Source organism: Carettochelys insculpta, chromosome 26 (assembly GCF_033958435.1).
Source record: "Carettochelys insculpta isolate YL-2023 chromosome 26, ASM3395843v1, whole genome shotgun sequence".
NCBI classification, from domain to species: domain Eukaryota; kingdom Metazoa; phylum Chordata; order Testudines; family Carettochelyidae; genus Carettochelys; species Carettochelys insculpta.
The window spans coordinates 5,737,882-5,765,290 of NC_134162.1; the positions used below are offsets into that span (position 1 = coordinate 5,737,882).

General features: G+C 53.9%; 2 protein-coding genes across 3 annotated transcripts; one reads left to right on the forward strand and one right to left on the reverse strand.

Annotated features, from left to right (window-relative positions):
• The first annotated feature begins 9,028 nt into the window (after window positions 1-9,028).
• Window positions 9,029-11,803, forward strand: CLPS (colipase). The gene is made up of 3 exons (XM_074977250.1): window positions 9,029-9,112; window positions 10,238-10,360; window positions 11,663-11,803. The coding sequence occupies exons 1-3, from the start codon at window positions 9,029-9,031 to the stop codon at window positions 11,801-11,803; spliced, it is 348 nt and encodes a 115-aa protein (XP_074833351.1).
• Window positions 11,804-12,900: 1,097 nt separating this feature from the next.
• On the reverse strand, window positions 12,901-27,001 carry ARMC12 (armadillo repeat containing 12). Of its 2 annotated transcripts, none has more exons than XM_074977557.1 (6): window positions 26,836-27,001; window positions 19,365-19,513; window positions 17,611-17,745; window positions 16,520-16,693; window positions 15,891-15,956; window positions 12,901-15,147 (listed from the first exon to the last, which is right to left on the reverse strand). In XM_074977557.1, the coding sequence occupies exons 2-6, from the start codon at window positions 19,410-19,412 to the stop codon at window positions 14,809-14,811; spliced, it is 762 nt and encodes a 253-aa protein (XP_074833658.1). In that variant the 5' UTR covers window positions 19,413-19,513; window positions 26,836-27,001; the 3' UTR covers window positions 12,901-14,808. The 2 variants fall into 2 exon arrangements, with proteins under 2 accessions (XP_074833658.1, XP_074833657.1); XM_074977556.1 differs by having other exon boundaries at window positions 15,891-15,962.
• Between the last annotated feature and the right edge of the window lie 408 nt (window positions 27,002-27,409).

Below are 27,409 nucleotides of genomic sequence, written 5' to 3' on the forward strand. Positions count from 1 at the left end.
GGCCCTGCCCGGCACCTGCGGTTCAGCACCAAGGAGAGCGCCCGCTGGGGAGCAGGTCGCCCGCCCGGGCCACGGCGCAGCCGGACGTGGGTCCCTGCGGGGGGGGAGGGGGCTGGTGGGGCCCACGCGAGCCTTGTCCCGGGTGGGGGCTTGGACGGCGAGATCGAGGGAAAGAACGAACCAAAGAAGCCCCCTCCTGGACTCAGCTCCCTGCCACCTCCCCCGGGGGGGGGGTCAGGACTCTTGGGGTCTATCCCCCAACCCCCCAGGAGCATTTAAATGTCTGTTCCAGCACCCAGCCTGTCCCCCACCTTCCTGGCACCCCTTCCTCCAGCTATCATCCACTGCCCCCTGCCTGGGACCCTGCCTCGGCAAAGCCACCCATCAGAGACTAGCCCCTTCACCTAAAACAAGGGAGAGGAAAGAGCCAGCCGGATTGCAGGGCTTATGGGGTGAGAACAATGGGGTGAGAGGGTCAGATCTTCAGCTGGGGGGACTGACTGCAGCTCCATTGATGGTAATGGCTCTTTTGGCCCAGATGAGCTTCTGGCCTGCAATCCTGAGAAGTGACTGGCTATGCAGAGTCGCTGAGATGCCCGGGTGCAGTTACAGTGGGGATCTGAGAGCCAGGGAACCAAACTGGAAGCTCTGTGTACAATGGGACCCACTTCAAGCCAAGGTGGGGTGGGGCAGCACTTCCAGGCCTGTTTTTATGGTGGTGAAAGTGCTGGATTGCCACTCCTAGATGGGAAACTCCTGTTTAGCTGCAGATCCGATACAAAGCAGGTCACACCAGTGAGTCTTCCCCCTCTTACTCGGCCTGGCTGCTTACAGAACTGCATCTATGTTAGGAATTTGGGGGAAAATCTTTCCCCATTGCACTAGCTTCAAGAGTGGTGGGAAGATATGCCTGTCTGATCTAACCCCAAGGCAAAGCAACCTTAGTCCCAGCTACATAGCTGCTACTGGTGGCAGATTAGCATGGTGTTTTATATGTTTCTTTGTCTAGCTACAAACACAGGAGCCATAGTCTTAAACCATTGTGTCAGGTGCACTACAAAACCAAAATAAAAGGGCAGCCTATGCTCTAAGGAGGCTACAAGCCAAGTGCAGCGCAACAGATGGATTTCCCATCTCTGTCTCACTTTCTTGGCAGGAGGGAGTCGCCGTTAGCTTTCCAGATTGTATGAGCCCCTTTCAAAGGAACAACCTCATTAACACCCCAGTGTGAGCTGGCAGAAAACATTTGGCTGGCTGACTCGTTTAGAAGGAATAATTTCACCATGATGTGAAAAGACTGCGCTGATCTGGAGCTTTTTCAGAGGACAATGGAGGAGAACTTTTCTGGTTTCCACAGGGCACTTCATCTACAGGAAGCAGGATGATGTTGATGCTGACAGCCAAGGTAAGGGTTAGAACAGTGCTGAATTACTGTGAAGTACTGTGTATGATGTGAATGTAATAAGGCTCATTGCTTCTGAATTTGCGAAAGGGAGCAGGGATCCCTTAGCATTAGCTAGTATGCTGAAATTGCCCTTGAATGCTGGGAACTTCAGAGGTCATCAAATCCAATCCCCTGCCCTGATGGTAGGACCAAGTACCACTGAGATCTTTCCTGGTAGATGTTTGTCTAACCTGCTCTTAAATAGCTCCAATGATGGAGATTCCATGGTCCTGCGAGGCAATTTATTCCAGTGCTTAACCCCCCTAACAGAAAGGAATCTTTTCCTGATGTCCGACCTAAACCTCATTTGCTGCAAATTAAGCCCATTGCTGCTTGTGCCAATATCAGAATAATTTTTCTGCCTCCTCTTTGCAACACCCTTTTAGGTACTTGAAGGTTGCAATCGTGTCCCCTTTCAGTCTTCTCTTTTCCAAACTAAACAAACTCAGGTTTTTTCAATCTTCCTTCATCGGTCATGTTTTCTAGACCTTTAATTGTTTTTGTTGCTCATCTCTGGACCTTCTCCAGTTTCTCCACATCTTTCCTGACATGTGACGCCCAGAACTGGACACAACACTCCAGTTGAGGCCTAATCAGTGCAGGGTAGTACAGAAGAATTACTTCTCACATCTTGCAACGCTCCTGTGAATACATCCCAGAATGATGCTTGTTTGTTAGTGTCACACCAGGCTCTGTGACCTCCTAGGTCCCTGTCGGCAGTACTCCTTCCAGACAGTCACTTCACATTCTGCATGTGTGAAACTGATTCTTCCTCCCTAAGTTAAGTACTTTGCATTTGTCCTTATTGAACTTCATCCTATTTACCTCAGACCATTTCTCCAGTTTGTCCATGCCATTTTGAATTATAACCTTTTCCTCCAAAGCACATGCAACCCCTCCCAGCTTGGTATCTCCCACAATCTTTATGAGCGTACTCTCTGCCGTTACCGAAATCGTTGGTGAAGATATTGAACAGAACCAGTTCCCAAACTGATCTCTGCACAATGCTGCTCATTATGCCTTTCCAACATGACTGTCAATGTTATTCTCTTCCACATGGATTATGAATAGTTAACCAGAGTCTGGGTGCACATGTGTTTAAGTAGAATCTTTGGTCATGGTCAGTAGCTGGCCAGCGCTCACTATGTAAATGTGCAGAAAACACATGAACATATTAACTCTCCTGGGTAAAGATGACCCTTTACTAAGAGCTCAGGTGAATGATTGATTGATAACAAGGAATGAAATGCCCACAAGGCATAGTTCAGAGGTGTATAAGCCCTGTGAGAGTTTGGGGTATATGTACTAAGGATATTATATGTGTAGTTGCAGTTCCCCAATTAATATCTGAGGAAGTCTGAAGTATGATGGGGTCTTCGGGTTAGCCAACACCTTGCTACAAGGCTGTGGGACTTGTGGGCTGGAAGTTAATTATTCATAATCCATATGGAAGAGAATAATGTTCACAGTCATACTGGAAAGGCATAATATGGGACAGGGAGATATGGGGCAGGGAGGGGTGGCTCCTCCAAGCCCTGGGGAGCTGGGAAGGAGGCAGCAGCTGCTGGTGATCCCCGGAGCCCCAGGAAGTGGCAGCTGCCTGCCCCTCCCCAGAGCCCTGGGGAAGCAGCAACCCTGGCACTCCCCCCTGCTTCCCCAAGGCTCAGGGAAGTGGGGGTGGGGGGATGGCCCAAATACGGGACAATTAGTCCCTTTTAAAAAATAAATAGAGATGCCTTTTTGGCGTTTCAAATGTGGGACCAATATGGGACAGATGGTCACCTTAGCCAGAAAGCCTCAAGGTAGCCAAAGGTAGCCAAATGTTCCTTGTTACAAGGGATATTTAACAGACCAGGTATTTGAGAAGAGCAGAGAAGACAAGCGGCTTCCGACTATAACAGACGGCCGTACTTGTCTTGTTTGCCGATCAGGGTGATGTGCGTGGCCAATGTATTTATTGAGAGTTTACGTTTGGGGAATTGAGACATTGAGAATACGTATTGTATTACCTTTTACTGCTTGTTCAATCCCTTCTCAGATAAATCGCTGTGCACTGAGCAAGTGCTATCTGACTTTTCAATGGTACAAGTAACACTACGTCCCAGCCATGAACAGGGTTACCTCTAATTTTTTTCCAGACATGGGCAGAATAAGTTTTGTTCTGTGCACCAAGGCATGTGTGGATGTGCACCACACGACATACTTTGGGTGGTTGTGGGCGCTAATCAGCAGGGCTGTAACAGCATAACAGTTTGTGTTTTCTATAACCCTATTGAAAGGGCAGAGGCTTTCTTTCCTCTGCAGCTGAAATGAAGAGCTGCAGCTAGTCGCTGTAAAGCTGGGAGTCACATGCTGTATTCCATGTACATTGCATTACAGGAGTGTCACACCAGGCTGTTAAGAGGGAGACCCCATCCACTGGCCAGATAAACAAACAAAACAAACCAACCAACCAAACAAGCACTTTGAAGACTAACAGAATAATTTATGAGTTTAATAATTTCATAGTCTTTAAAGTGCTACAGGACTGCTGGTTTGTTTAGATAAAGAAACAGTCCCAGACAGGTAGAGAAAACTTAGCAGTTTGTCTGGCAAGAAACTACTTATCAATAACTGAGGCTGTGGAATCCCCATTCTATGGTGATTGTCTTCATTTTCCTACTGTTTGTCTGCGTGATCTCTGTCTGGTTTGTAATTGTTTCCGTCTGCTGTGTAATTAATTTTACTAGGCGTAAACCAACAAAGGTGGTAGGGTGTAACTGCTTAGGTAATTCTGTTAGAGTCGGTTACAAATGGTTAGTACATTTATACTAAAATAATTGGTCCAGATAGAGCTAAGAAGGACTCAAGTTTCACTACATAAACTGGGGTCCAGGAAGGAAAAAAAAGGCAGGAAGAAAGGTGGGTGTTTGAATTAACAGGGATCCACCTTGAGCCCTAGGAACCATGTCCCTGAATACGGACAGGATAAAGATATCTGTGAGGGTAACAGTGTGGCACCTGAATCTCTCCTGCGTGGTCACCCAAGTGCTCAGCTTACAGGGAACACTGGCAGTGGGCCATTAAAGATCCGTTTCAACAGGAAGCATAATAAAATGGGACACAGGAGAAATTCACCTTCTGCTGACCATCTGTTATCACTCAGGATGGCTAATAAAAAGGCTGCAGATGGAAAATGCAGCAAACAAGTTAATCACTGTTAAAAGGGGACTGGCGTGGAGCTGGTACCATTCTCCGAGTTCTTTTTATCATCAAGCCAGCCTGAGTCCCTGAAATATCTTTAAAGCAAATATATCCACCAACAGGTGCTGTGTGCCTGCTCCGGCTTGAGGCTCAATGCTGCCAAAAGTTTATTGCTAGTGCGGCAGGGCACTTACCAATGCTCTTCTAGAGTGCGAGGTACAACGGGACTGGATGACGAGAGAAGGTGGCTTGGATGTTTATAGGAGTTTGTCACTGCACTCTGCTTAATTTATATTTAGATGTTACTAAATAGTTCTAATTGGACTTATCTGTTTATTACAATGGAACACCCACTCTATCAGATACATCGGGCTATACATAAGTTTCTGAGCTTCCTTGTGGCACATTTTTGGCCCCTGAAGCTGTTAAGTGGGCTAGATTTGCTGTTATGGGTTTGCAAAGCAGCAGAATTGTCTTTCATTTTATTATCATAGTCCTTTCAAAGAAAGTAGGAAGGGAGGGTGGATTGTCCAGTGCTGAGACCTTGGGACTGAACAGGTGATTTCTGGATTTTATCCTCAGCTCAGCCTGCTAAAGGGTACATCTATACTTACTGAGAGATCAGCCTGGTCAGAGTTGATCTTCTGGGGTTTGATTTCACACTCCTAGCAGGGAAGTGCAAAATCAAACTCTCGGGACTTGACAGTCAAGCCCTGGACTCCTCATTATTGTGAGGTGTCAGGGACGGTGACAGGAGAGTTGCTCCTGCCGACCCCCCTTGGTTGTAGATAAGTCGATTCTAACTATGCATTTGCTGGAGTTGGAATTGTGTTTCTAGGATCAACCTTCAGGTCTAATGTGGACCTGGCTTGAGCCACCTTAACTATGGTTAACTATTCGCACAGTTAAAAAAATTCCTCTTCTTCCCATTCTCAGCTTGTCTATCCTCATCTGCTATCCACCTGGATCATGTTAGACCTTCCTCTGCTAGACTGAGGAGCCCATTTTTAAATCTTTGGTCCCCATGTGGGGACATACAGGCTACATTCAAGCCATCCCCAAAGGTGAAAGTAACGTAGAATTTCTTAAGTATCGGAGGGGTAGCTGTGTTAATCTGGATCTGTAACAGCAACGAAGGGTCCTGTGGCACCTTACAGACTAACAGAAAAGTTTTGAGCATGAGCTTTCGTGAGCACAGACTCACTTCATCAGATGCTGGTCTGATCAGCATGTGATGAAGTGAGTCTGTGCTCACAAAAGCTCATGCTCAAAACTTTTCTGTTAGTCTATAAGGTGCCACAGGACCCTTCGTTGCTGTTAGAGTTTCTTACAGGCACTGTCCTCTTGACTGTCTCTCAAAGGCGCGTCATCTTGTAACCGTTCTTAGGGCTCTGCTTTAATTTGTAGATGGGAGTCTGGGCATTTTCCCCAAGTTCACTCCCCTCCTACTTGTTATGCTGTGTAAACCAGAGTTTCCCAAACATACCATTACAGGTGGCTCTTAAGAAGCCGTTCACAGTTTAAACTGCCATTCAGGCAGATAAACCAATCAATTAAATTAAGTAGCCTTTCAGCCCTGCAGGTCAGGGAACTGTCCCCCTGCATGCAAGAAAAGGTATAGCGCAGAGAGCTAGAGAGCCAAACACGCAACGTCCAGCTCAGGTGAGGTAGGGTCCGGGGTGAGGGGCTGGGAGCTGGTCAGGGCTCTGTACCCCTGCTGGCTTTAACCCATGGGGATCGGGGGTCCCCCTGCACCCGGCTGGGGTCCCCATGGCTGGCGCTGCCAGCCCAGGGCTCTGCAGGTCAGGGGTCCCTCCCCTGCACCCAGAGGGGGTTCCTGCGGGCTGGCACTGCTGACTGGGGCTCTGTGGCCCAGCCAGCTTCAAGCTGCTGAGGTTGGGGGTCCCCCCCTGCACCTGGTTGGGGTTCCCATGGCTGGTGCTGCTGGCCCAGGACTCCGTGCCCCTGCCAGCTTCCATCCACAGGGGTCAGTGGGCTCTTTGCCTCTCCTAGGCCCCTCTGGCCCCTGAGTTACTCCTAGCCTCTGAGTGGGACTCCTCCAGCCCCTGAATGTGACTCCCCAAGACTCTGATTGTGGGTTCAAGCCAGGGGGAGCAGTTTGGGGGTGAGGGTCTTTCTACCACCACAATTCTGATTAACGGTAGCAAATGTTATTATTTTATTAATGTATTTTTCCCTTTTCCAAGAAATAACGACTATGAATATATAAACATGCAGGGGCACAATTTTATATTCTTCCCGCAGGCACAAAATTAGCTAGTTACGGAACTGCTCCACCCACCCACCCGTTTTTGAATTGCCATGGGTCACCAAGTCTGCCTGAATTGTCAAAATAGGTCCCCACCTGGAAAAGGCTGGGAACTGCTGGTATAAACAGAGGAATCCCAAAGGTGCTATCTCTGTAATTCCACTGAGCACCTGAGGAACAAATGCCCAGTGCTGAGTGGGAACAAGCAGCACATAACTCACGGAAATGCTGCCTTCCAGACAGTAGCAACACAGGCGTTGTAAAGCCGGCCTCTACGCACCAAACATTTGCATCTGGTCAAAATTAGTGGCAGAAATCTCCAAGGGCGTAGGGTTACTCATGCAGAGATTTCTGTAGTCCAGAGGGAACTGATTAATTAAAAATATATGTAACCCTTCTATTAATGGCATGTGACTGCAAAATGGGACAGGTTTAGTTGCTTGGGGAGTCTGTCAATAATGCAACCAAACTGGCTCATGCCCCCACCTGGTAACATGGGTCAATCTCACCCTACCTGCTGGGTGCCAGTAAAGGCAGTTCTTCCCCTCTAGTAAGCAGAGTCTGAGACTGGAACAGCTCGTTTAATAACAGTAGCCTAACATAAATTCACACAGAGACATGCAGCTTTGCTAAGCAAGGCAACAAAAACTCCATCACACAAGGCACTATCCCCAGAGTCTGCTGAGCTGTGTTCCTTGCTTAGAGCTCTTGCCTTACACGCCCCACCTTTCCCTCAATTTTCCACTCAGCACAGATAGCAACATTACCATGAGGAAGCCAGTGTGGCATGTTAGATGGGCTCTTTGCTGGCAAACCTTTTGGGTTCTATTTGTATTATTATTGTATTAGCTCAAGTGGGCCCTTTTCCTCTTTCTCCAGGCAGTGAGTCTGACATGGCTTAATCACTTAATCTCTCCTGTGTATATTTTGCTTTGCTCAGCTGTCTTCTTTCTCATGCCAGTGAGCATGAAAGTGGAAGTTTGGAAAATGTAATTCTGCCTCTAGAAGGACCTAAAAAATGAAAATATACAGATGGTGGGCTCTGAGCTTAACGGGTCCAAATTCCATAGATCTGTTAGGGTCTGAATCCATACCGTGACTCCCGAGAAGTTTGTAGGCCTGGGTGTCAGCACTAGAAACTCTGATTTTTATTGTAAAAGAAAAGAAAAAAATGATCTGTGCCATGGAAATTCAACCAGCTTCTGATTCTGTTAACAAAAGGTTTTCTGTTTTTCTGAGTTGCCAAATTTCCCTTGCACAGCCTGATGTTTGAATCATGGCCAGAACAGAAAGTGCTTGCGCAAATTCAAACAAACATAATTGCAAAGGCAAGTTAAGCCTAGGAAATGGCAGCTTCATTCCCTAGCAAAATCCTTCTCTTAATTCCTTTGGTTCACAGACCCACGGTTGTTTACATGGGGGTGCTTGTGGTTTGAACTGACAGTTCTGGTTCAGTGCTGTGATTTCCAATGGTTCTCTGCATTCACAGCGCCCAGCCAAAGCCATGCTGATGCCATCGATATCCAACAGGGTGGAATCATTCCCCGCTTTAGGTTTTCCATGATCTTGCTGACATTGCCTGTGAGGGACCTGCAGCGGCACTAAATAATCCGGACAGCCCTGGAATGATCAGCTAGACCCGCAAACAAACGGAGTGCTTCTCGACTGGTGCAGGAGCCTTGAGACAGAGATAAAACAGCGGAGAAATGCTCTGATCCCGCACTCCACACTCAGGCAATATTCCCATTCACTTCAGTGGGCATTGTGCCAAAGGAAGGACTCCAGGAACAGGCTCTCAAAAGCCCTTGTGCCCTAAAGGAGGCCTTACCAAGTGTCTGCGTGGGTGGCAGGTGAATGTCACTGGCAAAGCTGAGCTGAGATTGCCTGTGTACGGACTGCAGCAGGACTGGGGCCTTTCTTTGTTCCTCTTGATTCTTCTCTTCTGTCTTCCACTATCAATACTTCAAACTGCCGGAGGCTGGTTCAGCCTTATCAGCAGAGTGAGGTGTAAGTACGTGATTGGGAGCCGGCTGGTGACGTGAGGGCAGATCAGCTTTATAGACCTGGAACACAGCTGGAACTGGACCAGCCCTGAAAGCCCTGGATAGGTCCTTTGGCTGCCCCACGACCAGATGGCGAACGTTCTCCTCGTGCTGTGGCTGAGCCTTGCTTCAGCCCAGGCAGTTTCTGACGAGCGAGGCCTCATCTTTAATTTGGTAAGTGGAGGCTGGGAAAGGCAGAGACCTACAGGTCTAATCTCACGTGTTCTCCAGGGACAGACCGTCTCTTGGGGAATTAGCTGTCCTGTGGATTTTCAGGTGGTGGTTCTGAATATCCACCCACTTCCTTTCTGCGGTCAGTCTGATTCTTTGGGAATTTTCTGGAGCAGAGGAAAGAGAACGATTCACAGGCATTGGTGGCAGCTTAGTGCTTCATTTCAAATTCTCTCATTAATGCTGCTGCCTTTATGGGCATTTCTGTGGCCCTTCCCCAGGCCTCTATGGGAATGACTCAGAACTTACGATGGACTAATTCCCACCGCCCCTCCCTGCAAAGGATGGAAAGTTATTGTTCTGCCCATGTTACAGCTGGGGAAACTGAGGCACTGAGTGATTACTGGCCTGCTTTGCAGTGTGTCGTAGAATCATAGAATCCTAGGGCTGGAAGCAACCTCAGATCATCAAGTCAAGTCACCCTGTCTCCCGCTGAAGCCAAGGGGAGGGACAGGAGCTCAGCCACTCTGGACCTCAGGCCATTCATCATGGCCAAAAGGGAAGCTTATGGCAGAGCCAGCACCAGAGCCTGAATGTCCTGGCCCAGGGACTTAGGGAAGGCCACACGGTGTCTTAACCACAAGCAGTTGTTTGGGACCGTGACATAAAAGGTGACGTCAGCCGGACTAAGCCCTGGGAGCCCCAGCTGAGAGGTGCGTGGTGGCATTCAGAGGGAAGAAGGGGAGGTGTCAGGTTTTCAGACAAGCAAGCTGGGGCCGGGAGACGCCACCTTCGGCACTTGCCAGCCGCAGTGCGGCGTTTCACCCTCGGCTTGCAACGGCAGACTGGGCAGGGGTGCGAACGGGGGGCTCGCTGGTAGGACCTCTGCACCAAGATACGCTCAGAGGAGCCACCTAGAGCCATTTTTTCCGGAGTCATTTCGTTCCGGGCGGGACTTCCGTTCTCTGCTGGTGCAGACTCTGCGCGGTAGACCAGCTGAAGGCAGGGCCTGCGCGTGTGTGTGTCAAAAGGCAGCCACTGGGCGTGGCTCTCCCTGGCTGGGACAGCAAGCGGCAGAGGGGGGCCCGTGGGGTCCACCCTCCAGCTCTGGCTGTGTTTTCCCTCCAGGACAACGGGGAGCTATGTCTGCAAAGCGCTCAGTGCAAGAGCAGCTGTTGCCACAGGACCAGCGGGCTGAGCCTGGCTCGTTGCACCTACCGAGCGGCCGAGAATCAGCAGTGTTCCCCACAGGTACGGGGCATTGCCGGCAGGCCTGCTGGCCCGTTACCTCTGGCTTGTGCTCCCCCAGGCCTGCCCGTCCCCAGCCCCAGGGGCAGCGAGCGAAGCGGCAGAGATCCGGACGTGCCGGCAGGGGATAGAGACCCATGTGTGCCAATTGTGGGAACAGCAGCAGGGAGGGGCAAAGCGCTACCAGCTAGAGAAGCCCCATCCAGACACTCGAACCTTTGGGGCTCTTTTCTGTGACCTGCCACTGATCCTTAGCGCTTGTCCTCCTTGTGAGACTCCCTCCAAAGAGCCTGGGGACCTCAACGCCGTCCCAGCAGGTTTCCAAGCAGGGTTATGACCCTCTTGCCCCTCTGGAGACACCTCCTCTCCAAGGTAGCCCCATTCCCCCCTACGCTGCGGGGGTCATTTGCTGTTGGCCCTCCTGGAAGGTGCTTCCATGGTGAGGGAGCCCAGCAGCCCCTCTCCGGGGCCTTCGTAACGCCCCACTCAAATTCTGGGCTGTTCTAGGGCTTCCCACTAAGCTGTCCCTGCCAGCCATATCTTAGCCCCAGGCCCAGGCTGCTGATCACCCAGGAAGGCCTGGTTGCTGTCCAGAGAGCTCAGCCTGGGTGGACAAAGAACAGGGGACAGGGTAATACCACATCTGGGTCAACGTAGGGAGCTGTCAGCATCGCTGGGAGGGCTTCGAACCTGGGCCCCTCACAACTGTCTGCGTGAGTTAAAGGACCAAGTTCCTACTTGGAACTCTTCTACAGACCAGCCATTAGAGGGGAGCAGCAGTTACACGCCGCCTCGCCCCATGCCCCTGCCCTGCTCTCATCTGCAGGCGGATGGTTGTAAGCATCGTGGTGGAGGTGGGATTTGAACACAGGGGGGTGGTGGCTTTGTGGGGCTGTGCGGGGAGGGTGTCTCACAGCAGAGAGCTGGTGGTAGGAGGAGCTGAGTGGTGTGCTGGAGCCTGGCTGGTTCACTGAAGGAGGCCGTGGGCACGCTCCGGGCCGGGTGCCTTAGTTAGGGCAACTATATCTCCCTGTCTCAGATACGGGACAGGGAGATATGGCCGGGTGGCGGCTCTCACAAGCCCTGGGGAGCCGGGGAAGGAGGCAGCAGCTGCTGGTGCTCCTCAGGAGCCCTGGGGAAGTCACAGCTGCCAGCCTCCCTGGGAGCCCGGGGCGGGGGAGGGCAAATAAAGGACAATTTGTCCCTTTTTAAAAATAAGTCGGGACATGTTCTACCATCCTGCCCAGTACGGGACAGATGGCCACCCTAGCCTGAGCGTGACTCAGGCCTTTCTGACCTTTGCAGAGCATCTATGGGGTTTACTACAAGTGTCCCTGTGAGAGTGGCTTAACCTGTGAGGTTGATAAGACCATCGTGGGATCCATCACCAACACCGACTTTGGCATCTGCAAGGATCCTGGGACGTTGTCACATAAAATGGAATAACAGCACAGAAAATGTCTCTTGTTCCCACACAGGCACCCCACAGCCATCCCCCTCCCCCTCCACACCCCACAGCCATTCCCCCTCCCCCCCATGCACCCCACAGCCATCCCCCTCCACACGCCACAGCCATTCCCCCTCCCCCCCATGCACCTCACAGCCACCCCCCTCCCCCCCCACACCCCACAGCCACCCCCCTCCCCCACACGCACGCCACAGCCATCCCCCTCCCCCCTACACCCCATAGCCATCCTCCCTCCTACACAGGCACCCCACAGCCCTTCCCCTAACCCCCACCCACCCCACAGCCATCCCCCCCCCACAGGCACCCCACAGCCATCCAAGGTCAAATTTTTCAGCAGGGGAAAATCACCATTTTCTGTCCAGCTGCATTCACATTCCCTCCTAAGCAGTGTTACCAGAGAGCTCTATGATTGTGTACTTCCACCGTAATCATGTGTAACGAGTTCCGTCACTCGAGCAATGGCTCTGAGCGGCGTTCCCCCTCCGCCGAATGCAAACATCTATGGCTGCTGGAACACTCCCCATGACCCAGGGCCGAGCCTCTTCTGTCATGTGGGCTTTGCTGAGTTTTGAGAGAGAGCCATTTGCCAGCCCCATGTGGCTCTTTGGCTGGTTCCGTGGGGCTGGTTGGTTTCAACACTAAATCTATTTTCAGAATAATGTGGCTAGTGGCTATTGCTTCACAACAGGTTGGCCACAGGGGTAGGGTTTAAAAATAGGGCGGAACCCCCTGAAAAAGCTTGTCAGCCCTTGAGAGGAACATCTTGTGTCCTGTGTTTGAGAAGGCTTCCAAACCCCAGCACAGCAATGTTGCCAATGTGCAGCTAGACTTTGCATATTGTGTAAACTCCTCAATTAAACCTGATGATTTGGCTCCCACTGTGTCTTGGGGTTCTTTTGTGTTGTTTCACTGGACAAAGAGCAAGACGCACAAAAGGGAAACTTCGGCACCAAATGGTTAAAAGGGACTTTTTCAAGGGCGCCCAACAAGGCAGAATTGGAGCCATGAACCCAGAGCCCACGTCGCCTGTTAGCATTAACCACTACACCATCCTGCTTTTTGTGGCTTATTTATTTGCCTCGCTTAGCCTATGTTTGCCCTCATAACCAAGGCATCCTTCAACTGAGCAGCCATTTGCAAAAATCCCAGGCTTTTAGCAAGAGCAGGTGCTAGCTGGTACCTCAGCTTCAGTCATAACCTGGCCACCGTGGCTGGCACCAGGCCTGGTGTCCCCAGGGTGACAAAGCTGAGACAGAGAGGTCCAATTCCCTTTGCCATTAATGGTTTCACTAGCAGCGTGGGTGGACAGGGGTGTCTTGTTCCCACTCAGGGCCTGGTTAGACTCAGCCCTGTGGCCCAGAGTTGTAGGTGGCTTGTTCCATGTGCAATTTCAGGGGAGCAACCGTTCTTTAGGGAGGCGGGTTTTATTCTTCATCCACCCACAGTGCCCCTGGATGGCTGCAACTGCTGCGTGAGGGCTCCGACAGCGTACCAGGGCACACCTGCCTTGGGAGGTTACAGGGATGCTGCATGACTACTAGGGGGAAGTAGACTGGCCAGTGTATGGCCTGCCCACCCCAGGCTGCCAGGTGCAGCCCTGCACGTGGCCATCCTGCACAGAGCCCACACGGGACGGGCTGGACAGAGGCTGTGCACCCCAGCTGCCTGAAATCCTGGGGAATGGACAGGGGTGGATAGAGGCTCCAGTGCCCCATCACGAGCCTTCCTAACGCAACAGTGGCACTTGTCAGCACCAGCTGGGGCCATCCCAGGCAGCTGGGACAGAGGGGTGCAGCCCAGCCCTCTCTCTCTCTACAGCCAGGGCTGGGTCTCGGGGTATTGAGCAAATTCTGCAGGAGACCCAGGAATAGGGGGAGAAGGGCACTGAGGGGGGGCAGCTGGGCTCTAGGCTGGGTAGATCTTTGTCGGGGCATCCAGCACCTGGCATTTGCCTGACAGCCGGGAGTGTGGGTATAACGTCTCCCTGGTCCAGCTTGCTCAGCATTCGGTCCAGTTATGTCCACACCTCACACTAAGCCCATGCTGTGACTCAGGTTTGAACCCAGGCCCTCCACCCACCAGTCTGACTTGGTCAGCCAGCACTCAGGACTTGGGTCCACTGTTCCCTATCAGCTGCAAGCTTGGGTGGCCACAGAGTAGAAATTCAAATGCCACCCAGCCGATGAGCAAAGCGCCCCCTAGCCAGCAGCCTGCGTTTCTATTGGTGGTGCACTTCCTTCCGTGCACAGAACAAAATTTACTCTGTGCCCAAATGGAAGAACGTAGAGAGAACACTGCTCAGGTCCTAGGCCTCGGCTAGGGACTGGTTCAGAGCCTCAGGGCTGAGCTCCTTCTGCTGTGTGGGTGCAGCTCGGGTCAGGGCCCCTATCAGAAGGCTGGCACAGGGCAGCGTGGAAGCGAGAGCCCCCAGCTCCAGTGAATGTCAGTTCAGCTTTACAAAGCAATGTGAATATTCAAGTGCGGCTGTGGAAACTTCATGTGCCCACACCCAACTTCCACAGCTCTGGGCTTCGTGTGCCATGCATAAGGCTGGAGGGTCGACTCCCATTCCAGCCAGTGCTGTAGCTACACCCATGCCTGCTCCCCCCACATCTGGACGAGGCACAGGCACGATTTACACACACAAACACCCCAGATTCAAGCAGGGGTGAGCAGCTGCCGCCCAGCAGCTTTGCCTGTTTTCAGTGGGCTTGCACAGTGAGACCAGTTAGCAGGCAAATTCCCAGCCTAGCTGTGGCCTGGATTGAGTCCCCAAGGAGAGGCGCTGGGGCTGTTACCCAGGGGCTGCAGTGCTGAGCCAGGAGCCAGGCTCCTGGGAAGGCCCCAGTGCCCAGTGACGCTGGGCTCGCTCCAGAGAAAGTCGGAGTGGAATGGCAATGGGCCCTTGCTCCTTTGATCTTTTATTAGCCTCTGGTGATTCTTCGGGTCTCATCTGGTTATTCCTGCCCTGCCATGAGCCAGCTCAGGGCTTGTCGTCTTCATCGAAGTAGGAGCAGTCGATGCGATGGCTGCTTAGCTTGGCCTCCTCCTCCTTGCAGAGCTGGAGGCTCAGGATGACCTTGCAAGCCTGGATCTGCACCTCTTCCTCTGGGTGGATGATGAGGGAGAGCAGGCGGTCGGCCAAGCGGGAGTCCTCCCCGAAGAGTGCCGCATGGAGGGACTGCTCGTTGTACTCCCAGTGCACTGATTGGTACTGGGGAGTCAGGCGCCCCTCGCTCAGCTTCTCCACGAACACCAGCACTTCGTAGAGCAGGTTGCCGGGCAGCGCGGTGTGGAAGAGGTTCAGGAAATTGGGGTTCACCTGGGGGGGGGGCCCAAGGAAGGTGCTGCTATGGGATGAGTTCATCACATCTAACCTCCAACCCCGGCATGGCTCTGACAGATGGGAATGCAGGATGGAGGGAGGGTCATGAGGTCCTGGCGGGGATTATGATCTACCCGGGGACACCTCTCTGCTTCTCATTCCCAAGCTCAAAAGCAGCAGGTTCTCTGAGCTGCAGCTGCTCCTGCTGGCCCTCAAATGCTTTGAGATCAGCCTCTCGGAGGACCCCAGGCCCTTCCCGAGGCGACTCCCAGCCTGTCCATGGAGAAGCATGGAAGTTAAGGAAGTGTCTATGAACCTGAGCAGACAGCCAAGCGCAGGGGCCGCAGGCGTCACGGGGGCCAGGGGAAAAGCCCTTTGCTGCCCCGCCCCATGTTAGCACTCAGCGTTTGCTGGTGTAGGACAGCATGTTTGGTTTTGGTGGGTTGGGCTTTTGCCCTTTTCAGACGCAGTAGCCAAGCTGGCTAATTGGAAGCCAAACTTCCTCGTGTATTCAGCCGGAAGCTCAGCGCCAGCTGGGAACCATCAGCCCAAGCAGCTGAAGTTTGGTAAATTTACAAGCAACAGAGTCTGAGAGAGGGAAACGTCAGGCACGGCCTCTGGCGCCTGTAACAGGATCCCAGGTGCTTCTGGCCTCTCCTCCCCTTGCGCACCCTGCTGCCCTCTGCCCTGGGCCCAACTCTTCCAGACATGCCTAGCCCTGGGAGAAGGCCGGCCCTTACCTGGCAGTTCATGATGTCGTACAGAAGGTCTTCCTTCTGGGCCAGGCTGCTCAGCAGCTTGAGAACCTGCACCTAAAAGAACAGGACGGTGCGTCTCAGGATGCCTGCACCTGAGAGAACCTGCACCTAAGAGAACAGGCCAATGCACCACCCCAGCCCTCGTCGCTGCTGAAGCAAAGGCCAGCAGCCCAGCAGGAGCCCCTGGAGGGAATGAGGTGGGAGAATGTGCCGCTACTCACTCCAGTCCCAGCCTGTCCCAGCAGGGGGTGCTGCAGGAGAAAGACCAGCCTATTAGCTGAGCTCAGGTTGGGAGCCCAGGTCGCCCACCTTCCGAGCTGGGCTGGGACCATGACACACTGGGTAAGTTTAGAGAAATCCCAGTTTCCCACCTGTGTCTCAGGCGTGTGGGGAGAAGCGAATGGGGTTAATTAGCTAGTGCTTATAAAGCACATGGAGGATCAGTCCTGTGTGCAAGTGGCGGGGCGGGGGGAGGTGGCAATTGCTCCACCGGCTTGGGGGCCGGGTAAGGAAGGGGCTCACGCTTACTCCTGTCCCTGACAGGGACTCGCCCTCTGTAATGGTGCAGAAGCTCCTGGCTGGAAGGGGGAAGAACGGCCCCGTTTCTATACCTGGGCCAAAGTGCTCCCAGCCTGCAGGATTTCCATCAGGGAAGGTATCACCCGTCTCAGGAGCGGGTGGGTGTGATCTGGCAAAGGCAAGCCATTCAGCAGCCTCAGCCCAGCGACGTGCAGCTCTGTGTCCCAGATGGTAGTGATCAGCTCCAGGATCTTGGGCACAAACTCCTGCATGGCAAGACAGCAGCCCGGTAGCTGTTCACTGGATCCCAAAGGTCTGAGACAAGCTACCATGAATGAATGACTGCAAAGGGTTAAACCCAGGGAGTGTGGGTTCTCTACTGATAAGCAGCCAGACAAGCCAATGGGGAGAGGGATAGTTTGTACTGAAGCAGTGGCCTGGATCTGTCTTTGTTTGACTGCTGCAGAGAGACCAGGCTGGCTGGCTTAATGAATCCAGTCATACTCAGACCACAACATGACCTGGGCATACAGAAATGTAAGTAGAAAGGAAATGTTTAGTTTAACACAGCCCAGTTATTTTTTTTTTTACTTTGGGTTTGGTGCAGGACTTCTCAGGCTGGCTGAAATATTCCCTCCTGTACACTGTAACTTCTAAACTACATCCCAGGGGAGTAATCCTCTGTGCTGGGTCACCTCTTAGGGAACTTTATCTGTTTTGTTTTGTTTTGTTTAGAAAGTACTTTTTTTAAGGCAATGATTTGATTCCTGTGTCCATCTAGGCCTAAAGCTGAAAGATCAGCTATCAGTTTGCAGCTAATTTCTCTCTTTTGTTTTCGAGCTCTCTCCTAAGGGCGGGTTAAGAGTTTGGCATTACTCCCAAGTTTGTCTTCCTTGGTTCTAAAGGGGGTTTTCTCGCTTGAGTGCTGGTAGCTGTCTCTCAGGGTCAGGGAATCTGTGACCTTGAGAAGCTTTTTAAGCAGAGCCTATAGAGCCAAGGTATTTTTAAGGCCTTTTGCATGCCCCCACCTTCTGCACTCAGTGTCAGTGTGGGGATCAGCCCTTACATAAGTGCAACCCCTTCGCAACACCCTCCAGGGGAGTCTGCTACCAGCTCAGGCAGGGAGCTGGTGCAGCTGGCCCCAGAGGCAGCGGAGTCCAGCCATCCCGAGGGGAGCAATTACCTGGATTTTAATTCTAAACTTCCGGATCCCAGCAAACGCCTTGAGGGCATTTAATGCCTGGATTTTGATGCCTTTATCTTTGTCATCCAAGGCTCCAGCCACCAGTCTGATGTCCTCATAGGTACAGGCTGAGGCCTGGGAAAGTAAGATCCAGATGTGGATGGAGCTGAATTAAACTGCATACAGGGGCATAACTCTGCACAACGAGGGTGGGTACTGTGGGACCAGGAACCACAGAAGTACTTGTGAGGGGTGGGGGGCTATGGAGACCCCTTGGCAGACAAGGCAGTGGGCTGTCGAGCCAGGGGGAGCCCCATTAAGGAGCCCTGCCAGGAGTCCTGTTGCTGATTCTTAAAGTTAGTCATGTCCTAGTCAGGGGTCCCACCAGGGTTCCCTCCAATTTTTTCCATCCCTGGGCGGAATAGATTTTGTTGTGTGCACCAAGGCACGAGCAGATGCGCACCACTAGTAGAAGCACAGGCTGCCAGCCGTGGGCGCTCTGCTCATCAGCTGGGTGGCATTTGACCCTCTCCTGGGTGGCTGCCCAAGTGCTCAGCTAAGAGGGAACCCTTGGACCAACCCCAGGGGCCCCATTTGCTGGGGTGAGGGGGAAGAGGAGGGTTAAGTCTGCCTCCAGGTCTGGTGCATCATGTCTCTCTCACCAAACCACCCCAGGAAGAGCTAGAGGCCTGCCCCAGTGTGAGTGGGAGGCCCCATGTCCTGCGGCACTTGATGCATTCGTACAGACCACAGACCATCTGTCCTCCCATGGGTGGAATACTTTGTTCTGGGCTCCAAGGCATGTGCGGATGTGCACCACCCGTAGAAACACAGGCCGCCAATTGTGGGTGGCTGTGAGTACTCTGCTAATCAGCTGGGCAGACCTGAATCTCTCCTGGGCGGCCACCCAAAGGCTCAGCTTGCAGGGAACGCAGGTCATGGATCTAGCAACAGTTTTAGCCAAGCCCCACGAGCTTGTCTCATTCGCCTGGCTCTGCTGTGGGGCTCACGGTACACTAAGTGGCCCTCTCTGCCATCCCGCCTCAACCTGCTGTTTGTGGCCAGTGGCGGGGAGCGAGAGGTCTGAAAGAGGGGGGGGCTTTTCTCTGTAGCAGGGCCAGTGCAGCCGCAGGGAATAGCTACAGTGTTCCCTCTGAGCTGAGTGCTTGGGCGGCTGCTTGGCCAGCTGATTAGCAGAGTGCCCACAGCCAGCAATAAGTGTTTGTAAGGGGTGGTGCACAGCTCACATCATAAAATTTATTCCACGTGTGGAGGGAAAACATTCGAGGGAGCCCTGCTAGGAGGCTCTGTACATGCACAGACGCAGGTGGTTTTTGCAGCAGAGGGAATTCTGAGCTCGGGCTGGTTTCCAGCAGGGTCTTCTCAGACTTAGAGAAATGCCATTACAAGAAACCGGCCTTGCCCTGTAAAAACACGTTAGAGCAGGGATCAAGCCAAATCCCCTGCCCCTTTAAACTCACGCTATCCACAGCCAGGTTTGCCGCTTGGCCCATCCCTCCTTAAACAGCGTCTCTGCCTTTACCCCATCTTTGGGATCACGCAACAGAGTCCCCTGAAAAGCCACTGAGCCTGTGATGCCAGCTCAAATCAGAGCTCGGTCAGGAATTGCATCCCATTCCCTCTTTCTGCCTTCCACCTTCCCCCCCACCCTGACCCAGAATCTCTCTGCACCCAGCCCACAGCAGGTCTGGGGGACATTCTGCTTGAAATGCCCAGCTTGGCTTTGCTCTCACCTCTGACTCCAGCAGGTAAACGCAGCGGGTGATGCTGTGTAATATCATGGTCTTGGCGTAATCATCCTGCTTCTGGCTCAGGGAAACCAGGAGTCGCCGCAGCTCTCCGGAATCTTTCCCAATGAAAGGCTCATGCTCTATGGCGAGTCCTAGGAACAATCACCCAGCACTGACACCAGCGCCAAGGCACAGGGAGTGGAGCCCCCCACCCCCACAGCCTGCAAGCTGAGCTCCAAGAGGAGAGCATCACAGAGGGCGGCTTTTAATACTAGAGTGCAGTGTTACCTAGTAGCTAAAGCACCAGATGGGGACTCAGGAAACCTGTCATCTGATTCTGCTGCTGAGTGACTTGAGGCAAGTCATTCGTGCTCCAGGCCTCAGTTTCCCCATCTATAAAATGGGGATAATGAAACTGTCCTCTTCTGTGAAGCACTGTGGATGTGGCTATGCAGCAAAGTTATTTTGAAATAACAGCCGCGATTCAGAAATAACATTGTGAGCATCTACACAGCGAAACCACTCTGTTGAAATAATTTCAAAAGAACGCAGAGCTTCTTTCGAATGCCGTAAACCTCATTCTACAAGGAATGGTGCCTGTTCCAAATAGGGGCTGCCTAAGCAGGGAATAGGAGCTCTTTTGAAATAAGCTATTCTGAATAGTTATTCTGAAATAACACTGCTGTGTGGACATGGAAGGCTGGTTGCAAGTGCCTATCTTTGGTGTGCTTCCAGGGGCTCTAATCCGAAATAGGCTCTCTTGTGTGTGAACACACTGTTTCGGAATAAGTTTTGCTTATTTTGGGGCTTCCCTGTAGTGTGAATGCCTTATTGCGGAATAGCTTATTTTGGAATAATAACTTCGGAATAAACTATTTTGGAATAACTGTAGTGTAGACGTGCCCCTTGACAGCTGTTGAGGAGCCATTTTTGACCCGTTATTGTGTGGACAGAGCCATTTCCTTGCTCAGGTCTTGAGCCGTGTGTGACAAAACTCAAATCCAGACAGGACCAACAGCTTGAGTTACAAACTCCAGATTCAAGGCAGGTTTGGCAAAAGCTTTGCTGGGGTTCCTGGACCTTACAGGCAGCCAAGGCTGTGTTCTGCCTGAGCAGCCTCCTCCTGCAGGATTTAGGATCTGTTCCAGACCATGCAATGTGCTGTGCTCCCAGCTGAGTTTTGGGGCAGGCAAAGACCACACAAGCCAAACTCAATAAACCAAAGCTTCGTTGACCACAAATAAATCGAAGCATCCAACAGGCCGTGACTACGGCTGGGTGGAGGGGGTGAGCAGGCACCCCTCTTCACCTGGCCAATCCCTCCCTCCCAGCTCTGTCTGGGGAAACGCAAGTCCCCCACACCCCGAAGCAGCCTGACCCTCTAACGGGGAAAGGAAGGGTTCCAGGAGAGAGTCCCAGGTGCAGGGCTCCAAGCCGGCACATAGAAGCAGGAGGTGAGGGAGTGTTTATCCCATGAGTTCAAGGCAAACAAGCCATCCATTCAGAACATTACTCAGCTCATTGGCCTATGGGGGAGCTTGACCCCTGTCTGGGATATCCCGGCTCAGTTGACTGAGATCCTGCACCCACTGCCTCTCCTTTTGTGGTGCTGACCTAACCGGTTGCATCAGCAGGGTACTCCTGCAGGGACGGGACGGGAGGTGAACAGCCATGGCTCACCAGGGCCCAGTGCAGACGTTTATCATTACAGCAGGGCGGGGAGACGCTGAAGCAACAGCTGGCAAAGCCTGGAGAGGTACTGGCACTGCCCCCTGCAAAGGTGGTGCACTCCCACAAACCACGGGCCAGCCGTCTGGAGACAGCAGCATGCTGCAGGGTTTGCAGATTGGCCCAACAGCTGTCTGCCAGCAGGGCATGTTGGCATGAGGCCATGTAATCATCCCGGAGACATCCCAGCGAGGCTGCTGGAGACGGCTAGGACTGTGTCAGCCACCCAGGTTACCTGGCTAGCAATGTTCCCTGTAAGCTGAGCGCTTGGACGGCCACCCAAGAGAGATTCAGGTGCCACCCAGCTGATGAGCAGAGCACCCACAGCCGGCAGCGTCTGTTTCTGCTGGTGGTGCACAGCCTCACAGGTGTCGGTGCACACAACAAAATTTATTCTGCTAATGGATGGAAAAATAAGACAAAACCCTGCTGGCTGGGGTAGGGGACAGAGGCCAGAGGAAGCTACTGGCAGTGATGGAATGGCACTTTCAGGGAAGGGTGAGGGAGAGCTTCAACAAGGCCACACTCAAAACTAGGCCGATAAACAAAACCAAACCATTTAGAACCAGGCCAATAACAACACAGAGGTGACAGAACAAATGTTCTCCAGCCGGGACTTGCCAGTCAGCACACCCGCTGTGCGTGCCTTCAGCAAAAGCGGTGCTCGCACGTAATCATGAGGCTATTGACATGTCCAAGCTAGCAAACTAGCCTCAGGATCCTCTGATGAGCTGGGACGAGCAGTACTGCGAGAGACCAGCCTGGGCTGCTGGGTGAGCGCTGGATCGGAATGCCGCGGAGGTTGTCCGCATCCCGGCTTTTGGCTTGGACTCCTCTCCTACCAGTTGGGGAAACTGAGGCACAGAGCGTTGATGCAGTTTGCCCGCAGCTGACTAGCTGCAGAGCTGGGCATAGAATGCGGAGGGCCTGTATTCTCAAGTGCCCCCTGAATTTCCCCCAGCAAGCAATACGTGAGGCTTACATGGTGGCAGAAGTAACTTGTCCCTGGGGCCTAACCCCTTACCCCAGGCCAGTGGGGACAGCTGCAGTCAATAGCCTGCTGCAGCACCCTTCGCAGGGCCCTCCTAGGAGCCCGCGGCTGCTGCCAGTACTCACGGGCTATGCTGACGGGCTCCAGAGTGAAGGGGGGGCTGTTCAGCCCCGCACGGATGGTCTTGTACAGCAGGTAGAGGGCCCCGGCCCCCGTGGCCACGCTGAGCATGTTTTTACGGGTGCACATCTCTAAGTACTCCATCTTCCTGCCTGGCGGCACCCAAGGGAAACACCGAGAACCCACTGGGGCCGGGGAGGTTATGCTCTAGAATCAGAACTCCCAGGAGTCCAGAACAGTGGCTGCAGCCGGGCCCACCGCTGGAAAGACTCAGCTGCGCATCGCACGGTTTGTGATGTCACCAGAGTCCATCCTGGCCTTTGTGGCACAGCAGCTGGGGGCGGTTCCTACTGCCTGGCCAGAGGGAGGAAGGACTCCTGCCTGGGCCGTCTTAGGCAAATGGCCTCTTGTCCTCTGTAAAATGGGGAGCGTACTGCTCCTCTTCAGGCTTCCCTCCAAGATTTTTCCCATCCCTGTGCAGAATAAATTTTGTCACATGCACCAAGGCACGTGCAGATGTGTGCCACCAGTAGAAACACAGGCTGCCAGCTGTAGGCGCTCTGCTCATCAGCTGGGTAGCACCTGAATCTCTCCTGGGCAGCCACCCCTGTACTCGGCTTACAGGGAACGCTGCTCCCCTTCCCTAGTGAAGTGCTTTGAGATCCACACATGACAAGTGCTGGGAGGGTACAATGACGAGGCATTGACTAAGAGCATGTCTACGCTACTGGGAAAATCGACCTGCTCAGGGTTGATTTTTCCGGAGTTCCATTTCGTGCACCTGGTGGAGAAGCGCGAAATCGAACTATCTGGGGTCGGCAGTTGACCTTTGCACTCCTTGCTGTTGCGAGGAATAAGGGAGGTCACTGATCTCCCTCTGTATGGATGGCCGGGTAAGTCGATGGCAGGTAAGTTGATTCGAGGTCTGCAACTGCCTTAGCTAGAATTCCAATCCGCAGTCAACTTAACTCCCTCGGGTAGACCAAGCCTAAGTCTATTTTAAGTGTCTCAGCCAATGGAGCTCCCACTGCTTCCTTTGGGAGTCTATTCCCCAGCCAGATCTCACGCGGGAAAGGCTTTTTGCTGAAGTCCGACTCCGTGGGCCCTTGCGTTGGTTGCTCCCGTTGCTCCGAGAAGTACCGCCTTCTGCCACGATTAAATTACTGCTCCGCTCCCGAGGGCCGAACCCTTCACTCAGCCGGCCCAGAGCCCAGATTCGGGGTAAGTGCAGAGCCATGGCTGAGTCTGGATCCGCACTTTGCCGCTGTTAACTTTGTCGGTCATGAGTCGAGCCTAGCTGTGGATCCAGCGGCAGATCTGAACTCTCTTTGCCGGGTGGCAGCCCCCCAGAGTGAGGCACTGGGTGCCGCCTTGGAAGCTGGAGGCGCTTACTGCTTTGTGGGCGGGAAGCAAGCCCTGGTCCTTTAAAGCATCTGGCCTGGGTGTGGCTTTCTAGTGCCCCCGGCAGTGTTTGTGGGGAGAAGCGCAAGGCCCTGGGGACTGTCTTTCCTGGAGAGCCCATGGGGCCAAGGAGCGACCTATGAAAGGGGGGGCAGTCTTGCCTACAGCCCTGGCCTGGGACACTGGAGACCTGGGTTCTATTCCTGCCACTGGCCCACTCAGTGACCTTAGGTGGCTCGGTGCAGCGCTCAGTGCCTCAGTTTCCCCATCTCTAAAGGGGGGGATTGTGAGACTGGCCGCCTTTGCGATCAGCTTCCTGAGCTGTGGCGGAAAAGCACTCACCAGAGCAAGGTGTCAATACTTCAGAAAAGGGAGCCAGCACCTGCAGGATCAGAGCCTGACGCTGCTACCGCCCCGGCTCCGTCCCTCGGAAGTGGGGACGGGGCTATGAAGAGCATCCTTGAACCCAAGGCCCCAGCTGGCTCTTGCGGCCCGATCCCCCGAGGCAGATCCAGCATGCGCCATTGGAGGGCAGCAAAGCCTTGGAGATGGCTGGAGGGTTTCCATCCACCCTTGGAGCCACCCTGCTCCGGCCAGGAGGGCACCATTTCCACCCCAGCCTGGAGCCTGCAGGTGTGCGGACGGAGGGAGACAATCTCCTGTGCTCCCTCCAGGCTCCATGGCTGCACCTTGCACAACTCTCCCCCCCACCACCACCAGCGTCTTCCTGCGAAAGCTCTCCCCTCTCCTCCCCTGCCCCAGACCTCCCCCCGCTGGGCTTCCCAGACACAGCACCAGGGTCCCAAGGCGCTGTGCTGCTATGGCCCAGGGGTGCTGGCCTGCAGGGGCTCCGCTGCCTCAGGTCAGAGGTAACACCCAAGCCTTGGCCTATGGCTGCTCTATGCCCTGAGCTAACTCCGGCCTGGGTCAGGTCGGCCTCTCCAGGCTCTGTCTGCAGCTGGGTGCAGGATTCCTCCCTTCCTGTCTCAGATCGCTAGGTAAGAGGGCAGAGCCCTGTCAAACAGCCATCCCGTCCTGCTCCAGAGGTTCCTGCGTTTCAGTGGCTGGGGAAGAGAGCCGGTATGTTAGGGCTGCCCTTCCCTTGCCTTGCACCCCGCTGCTGGCTGGGCTGCTCAGCTGTGTGCCAGAGACCCCGCTCTGCAGAGTCTAACGGGGATTCTCCCATCGCTGCAGCAGCTGGGGAATCTCGCACTCTGTCCGGCTGAGCGGAGCCGAACTAGTGTACTGTGTGCTGCTCGGGAGGGAGAGTCAGCACATGGGAGTGGGGGGAGGAGAGGGGTCAATGAGAGATCTGGCCCAGTGCCAAACACAGGCAGGATTTTCCAGCTCAGACCTATGTTCACTGGTGAGGCTGTGCTCACGGAGCCGTAAAAAATGCAGGAAGGGGCCGTAGTGAGCGAGGTGCAGGGGAACTCGCAGAGGGGGGGTGGGCAGCCAGGAGGGCAGAGCCTGGCAGAGCGGAGTGCTGGGACGGGGAGTCACACCTGGCCTCCGTGTCCGGTGTGTCCTACGGGGGCATGGCCGGTGTTCGTGCAGGCAGAGATGTGTCAGGCTTTGGGCCTTGCAAGCAGCTGGTGCTGAGGCAGGGGTGGGAGCTAAGCTGTCTGCAGGGAGAGCCCCGTTCCAAGCTTTTCTTTCTCAGCTGCACCACGCTAGCAAAGTAGGGCCAGGCACAAAACGGTGGGGCGAGGTGCCAGGCCCACGTGTGCACCGGGATGGGACAGGCCCGGAGCTGCTTGCGGGAGAGCAAAGTCCAAGGGCTTTGCATTTCCTCTGGAGCATGGCAGGGGTACAGGTTCCTCTCTGGGGAGCGGCGCTGCCAGGTGTAGGCCCTGGGCCGGGAGGAAGGGGAGCTCTCTGGTATGGGCAGCCAGCCCCAGGCTGCGCTTTGCAGGTCAGGACCTGTCCCTGTCCCGTGGGAGGCGGCACAGGGAGCGGAGCGGGTGGTGGCCTGCGTTAATAGGGAGGTGGCCGTGCTGTACCGCCTGGGGCTGTCTCAGGGTGCTGACATCGCCCCAGGTGTCCCGAGCTGCAGAAATGACGCCTGCCAGTCGTACAACGTGATTGACGAGACTCGGCACGCCCGTGCCCACACGCACCACCCACGTGCACCCGGCCACAAGCCCACCCCGGGGCAGCGCCACCACACCCGGCCCCGAGGCAGGCACCGGGAGGGCTGCAGCCAGAGGGCCTGAAGGGGCCCCATCACCACCGGCCAACCCCTCCCCCCACCATGGCCTTTCCCCACCCCACGGTCCTCGAGCCGTTTGTGCGGCTGAGAACAGGCTCGCCGAGGCCGCGCGCTCCCTTCCGCTGAGCTGCTCCCTAAAGGCTTTGCGCTCGGCCTCTCCGTCTTCCTCCCCCTCCCCTTCGCGGGCTGTGTGTCATGCCGAGGGTACAGGATGTTCTGTTCGCTCATGCTCACTCTCTCACCCCCCCTTCCTGTTGGGCTTGTGGCCTTCACCTTTTTTAACTCGTTAAGGAAGGGAGCGCTGCTCGCCCTTCCTTCCCCCCCCCCCGCCAACAGCCGAAGGCCTGCGGGGCTCTGTCTGTTAGAGGGTGGGTGTGGGGGGCAAGGGGTGGTCCTGAGCAGGGGGGCTGGGCAGTAAGCAGCAGGGGGTTTATTTGGCAATGGAGGAGAAGGAGGGTGGGGTTGAAATTCGCCGTCGCCCAGCACCCATGGGTGCAGCCTGCCTCTCCCGCAGCCTCTCGCTTCCCTCCAAGCCATGGGTGGCAGGGAAAGGGAGGGAGCGGCCTGGCCAGATGTAGACAGGGACCATCGGGCAAGAGCTAGTTTCGGCCTGGGAAAATCCCAGCTGGGCTGAGGCGCGCCTTTTCCCCAGACAGGGTCTCTCTGACCAGGGAGTCACAGGTGGGCTTTGTCTCCAGGGTGCTGACCAGGCTGCAGGCTGCTCAGCCTCTCTGAGAAACTGAAGCTGGGCAGCCAGGCACTGAGACAGCTGCTTTTGAAAAAAACTTTGGTTTAAGTGACCCAGCCAAGGTCACACAGCAAGTCAAAGCCAGAGTTGAATAGAACTCAGGAGTCCTGGCTCCTCCTTCTGGATGTCTTCATCCCAGCACAAAGATTCTTCTGTTTTCCCAAATTCTCCCTGGTGTAAAGCATGAGTAATGCCATCCTGCCTGATTCCTCACCCTTTCCCTCTCGTGTAAATCAAGAGTAACTCCATTGGATCTGATTTCCTACTCACTCACCTGGTGTAAATCAGGAGGAACTCCATTGGTCTTGAGTCCCTCCTCAGTCACCTCGTGTAAATCAGGAGTAATTCCATCCAGCCTGATTCCCTGCTCACCCTGATGTAAAGTAGGAGTAACTATAAGGATATCAGGGAATTAGCATCATTGGAAGCTTTTAAAAATAAGTCGGCAAACGCCCGTCCGGATGGTCCAAGATGGTCCTTCCCCCGCACGAGGGGCTGGATTTAATATTTTCCAGAAATCCCTTCCAGCCCTGTGGGTGTATGACTCTGTGATTTACCTACGTGTCTGTGATTCTGTGATTTGTCTGGGAACATTGTGATATGCAAGCAATATAACCCATGCATGCTCCTGGGGAGTGTTGCGTGACGATACAAATGGACCCACTAAAGGGCATTGAGGCATGACCAGAAATTTTAAAAGCCAAACTACATGGCTGATTTAAAGTATTTTCTCCCTGCTCCAGTAACTGCAATCGACAATGACTAACAAAATAGCTCAGCCTTGCAATGAGCTGCATTATAAATGCTATCTAGCTCCTTACACCATGACTAATCATGTTGTGACTACT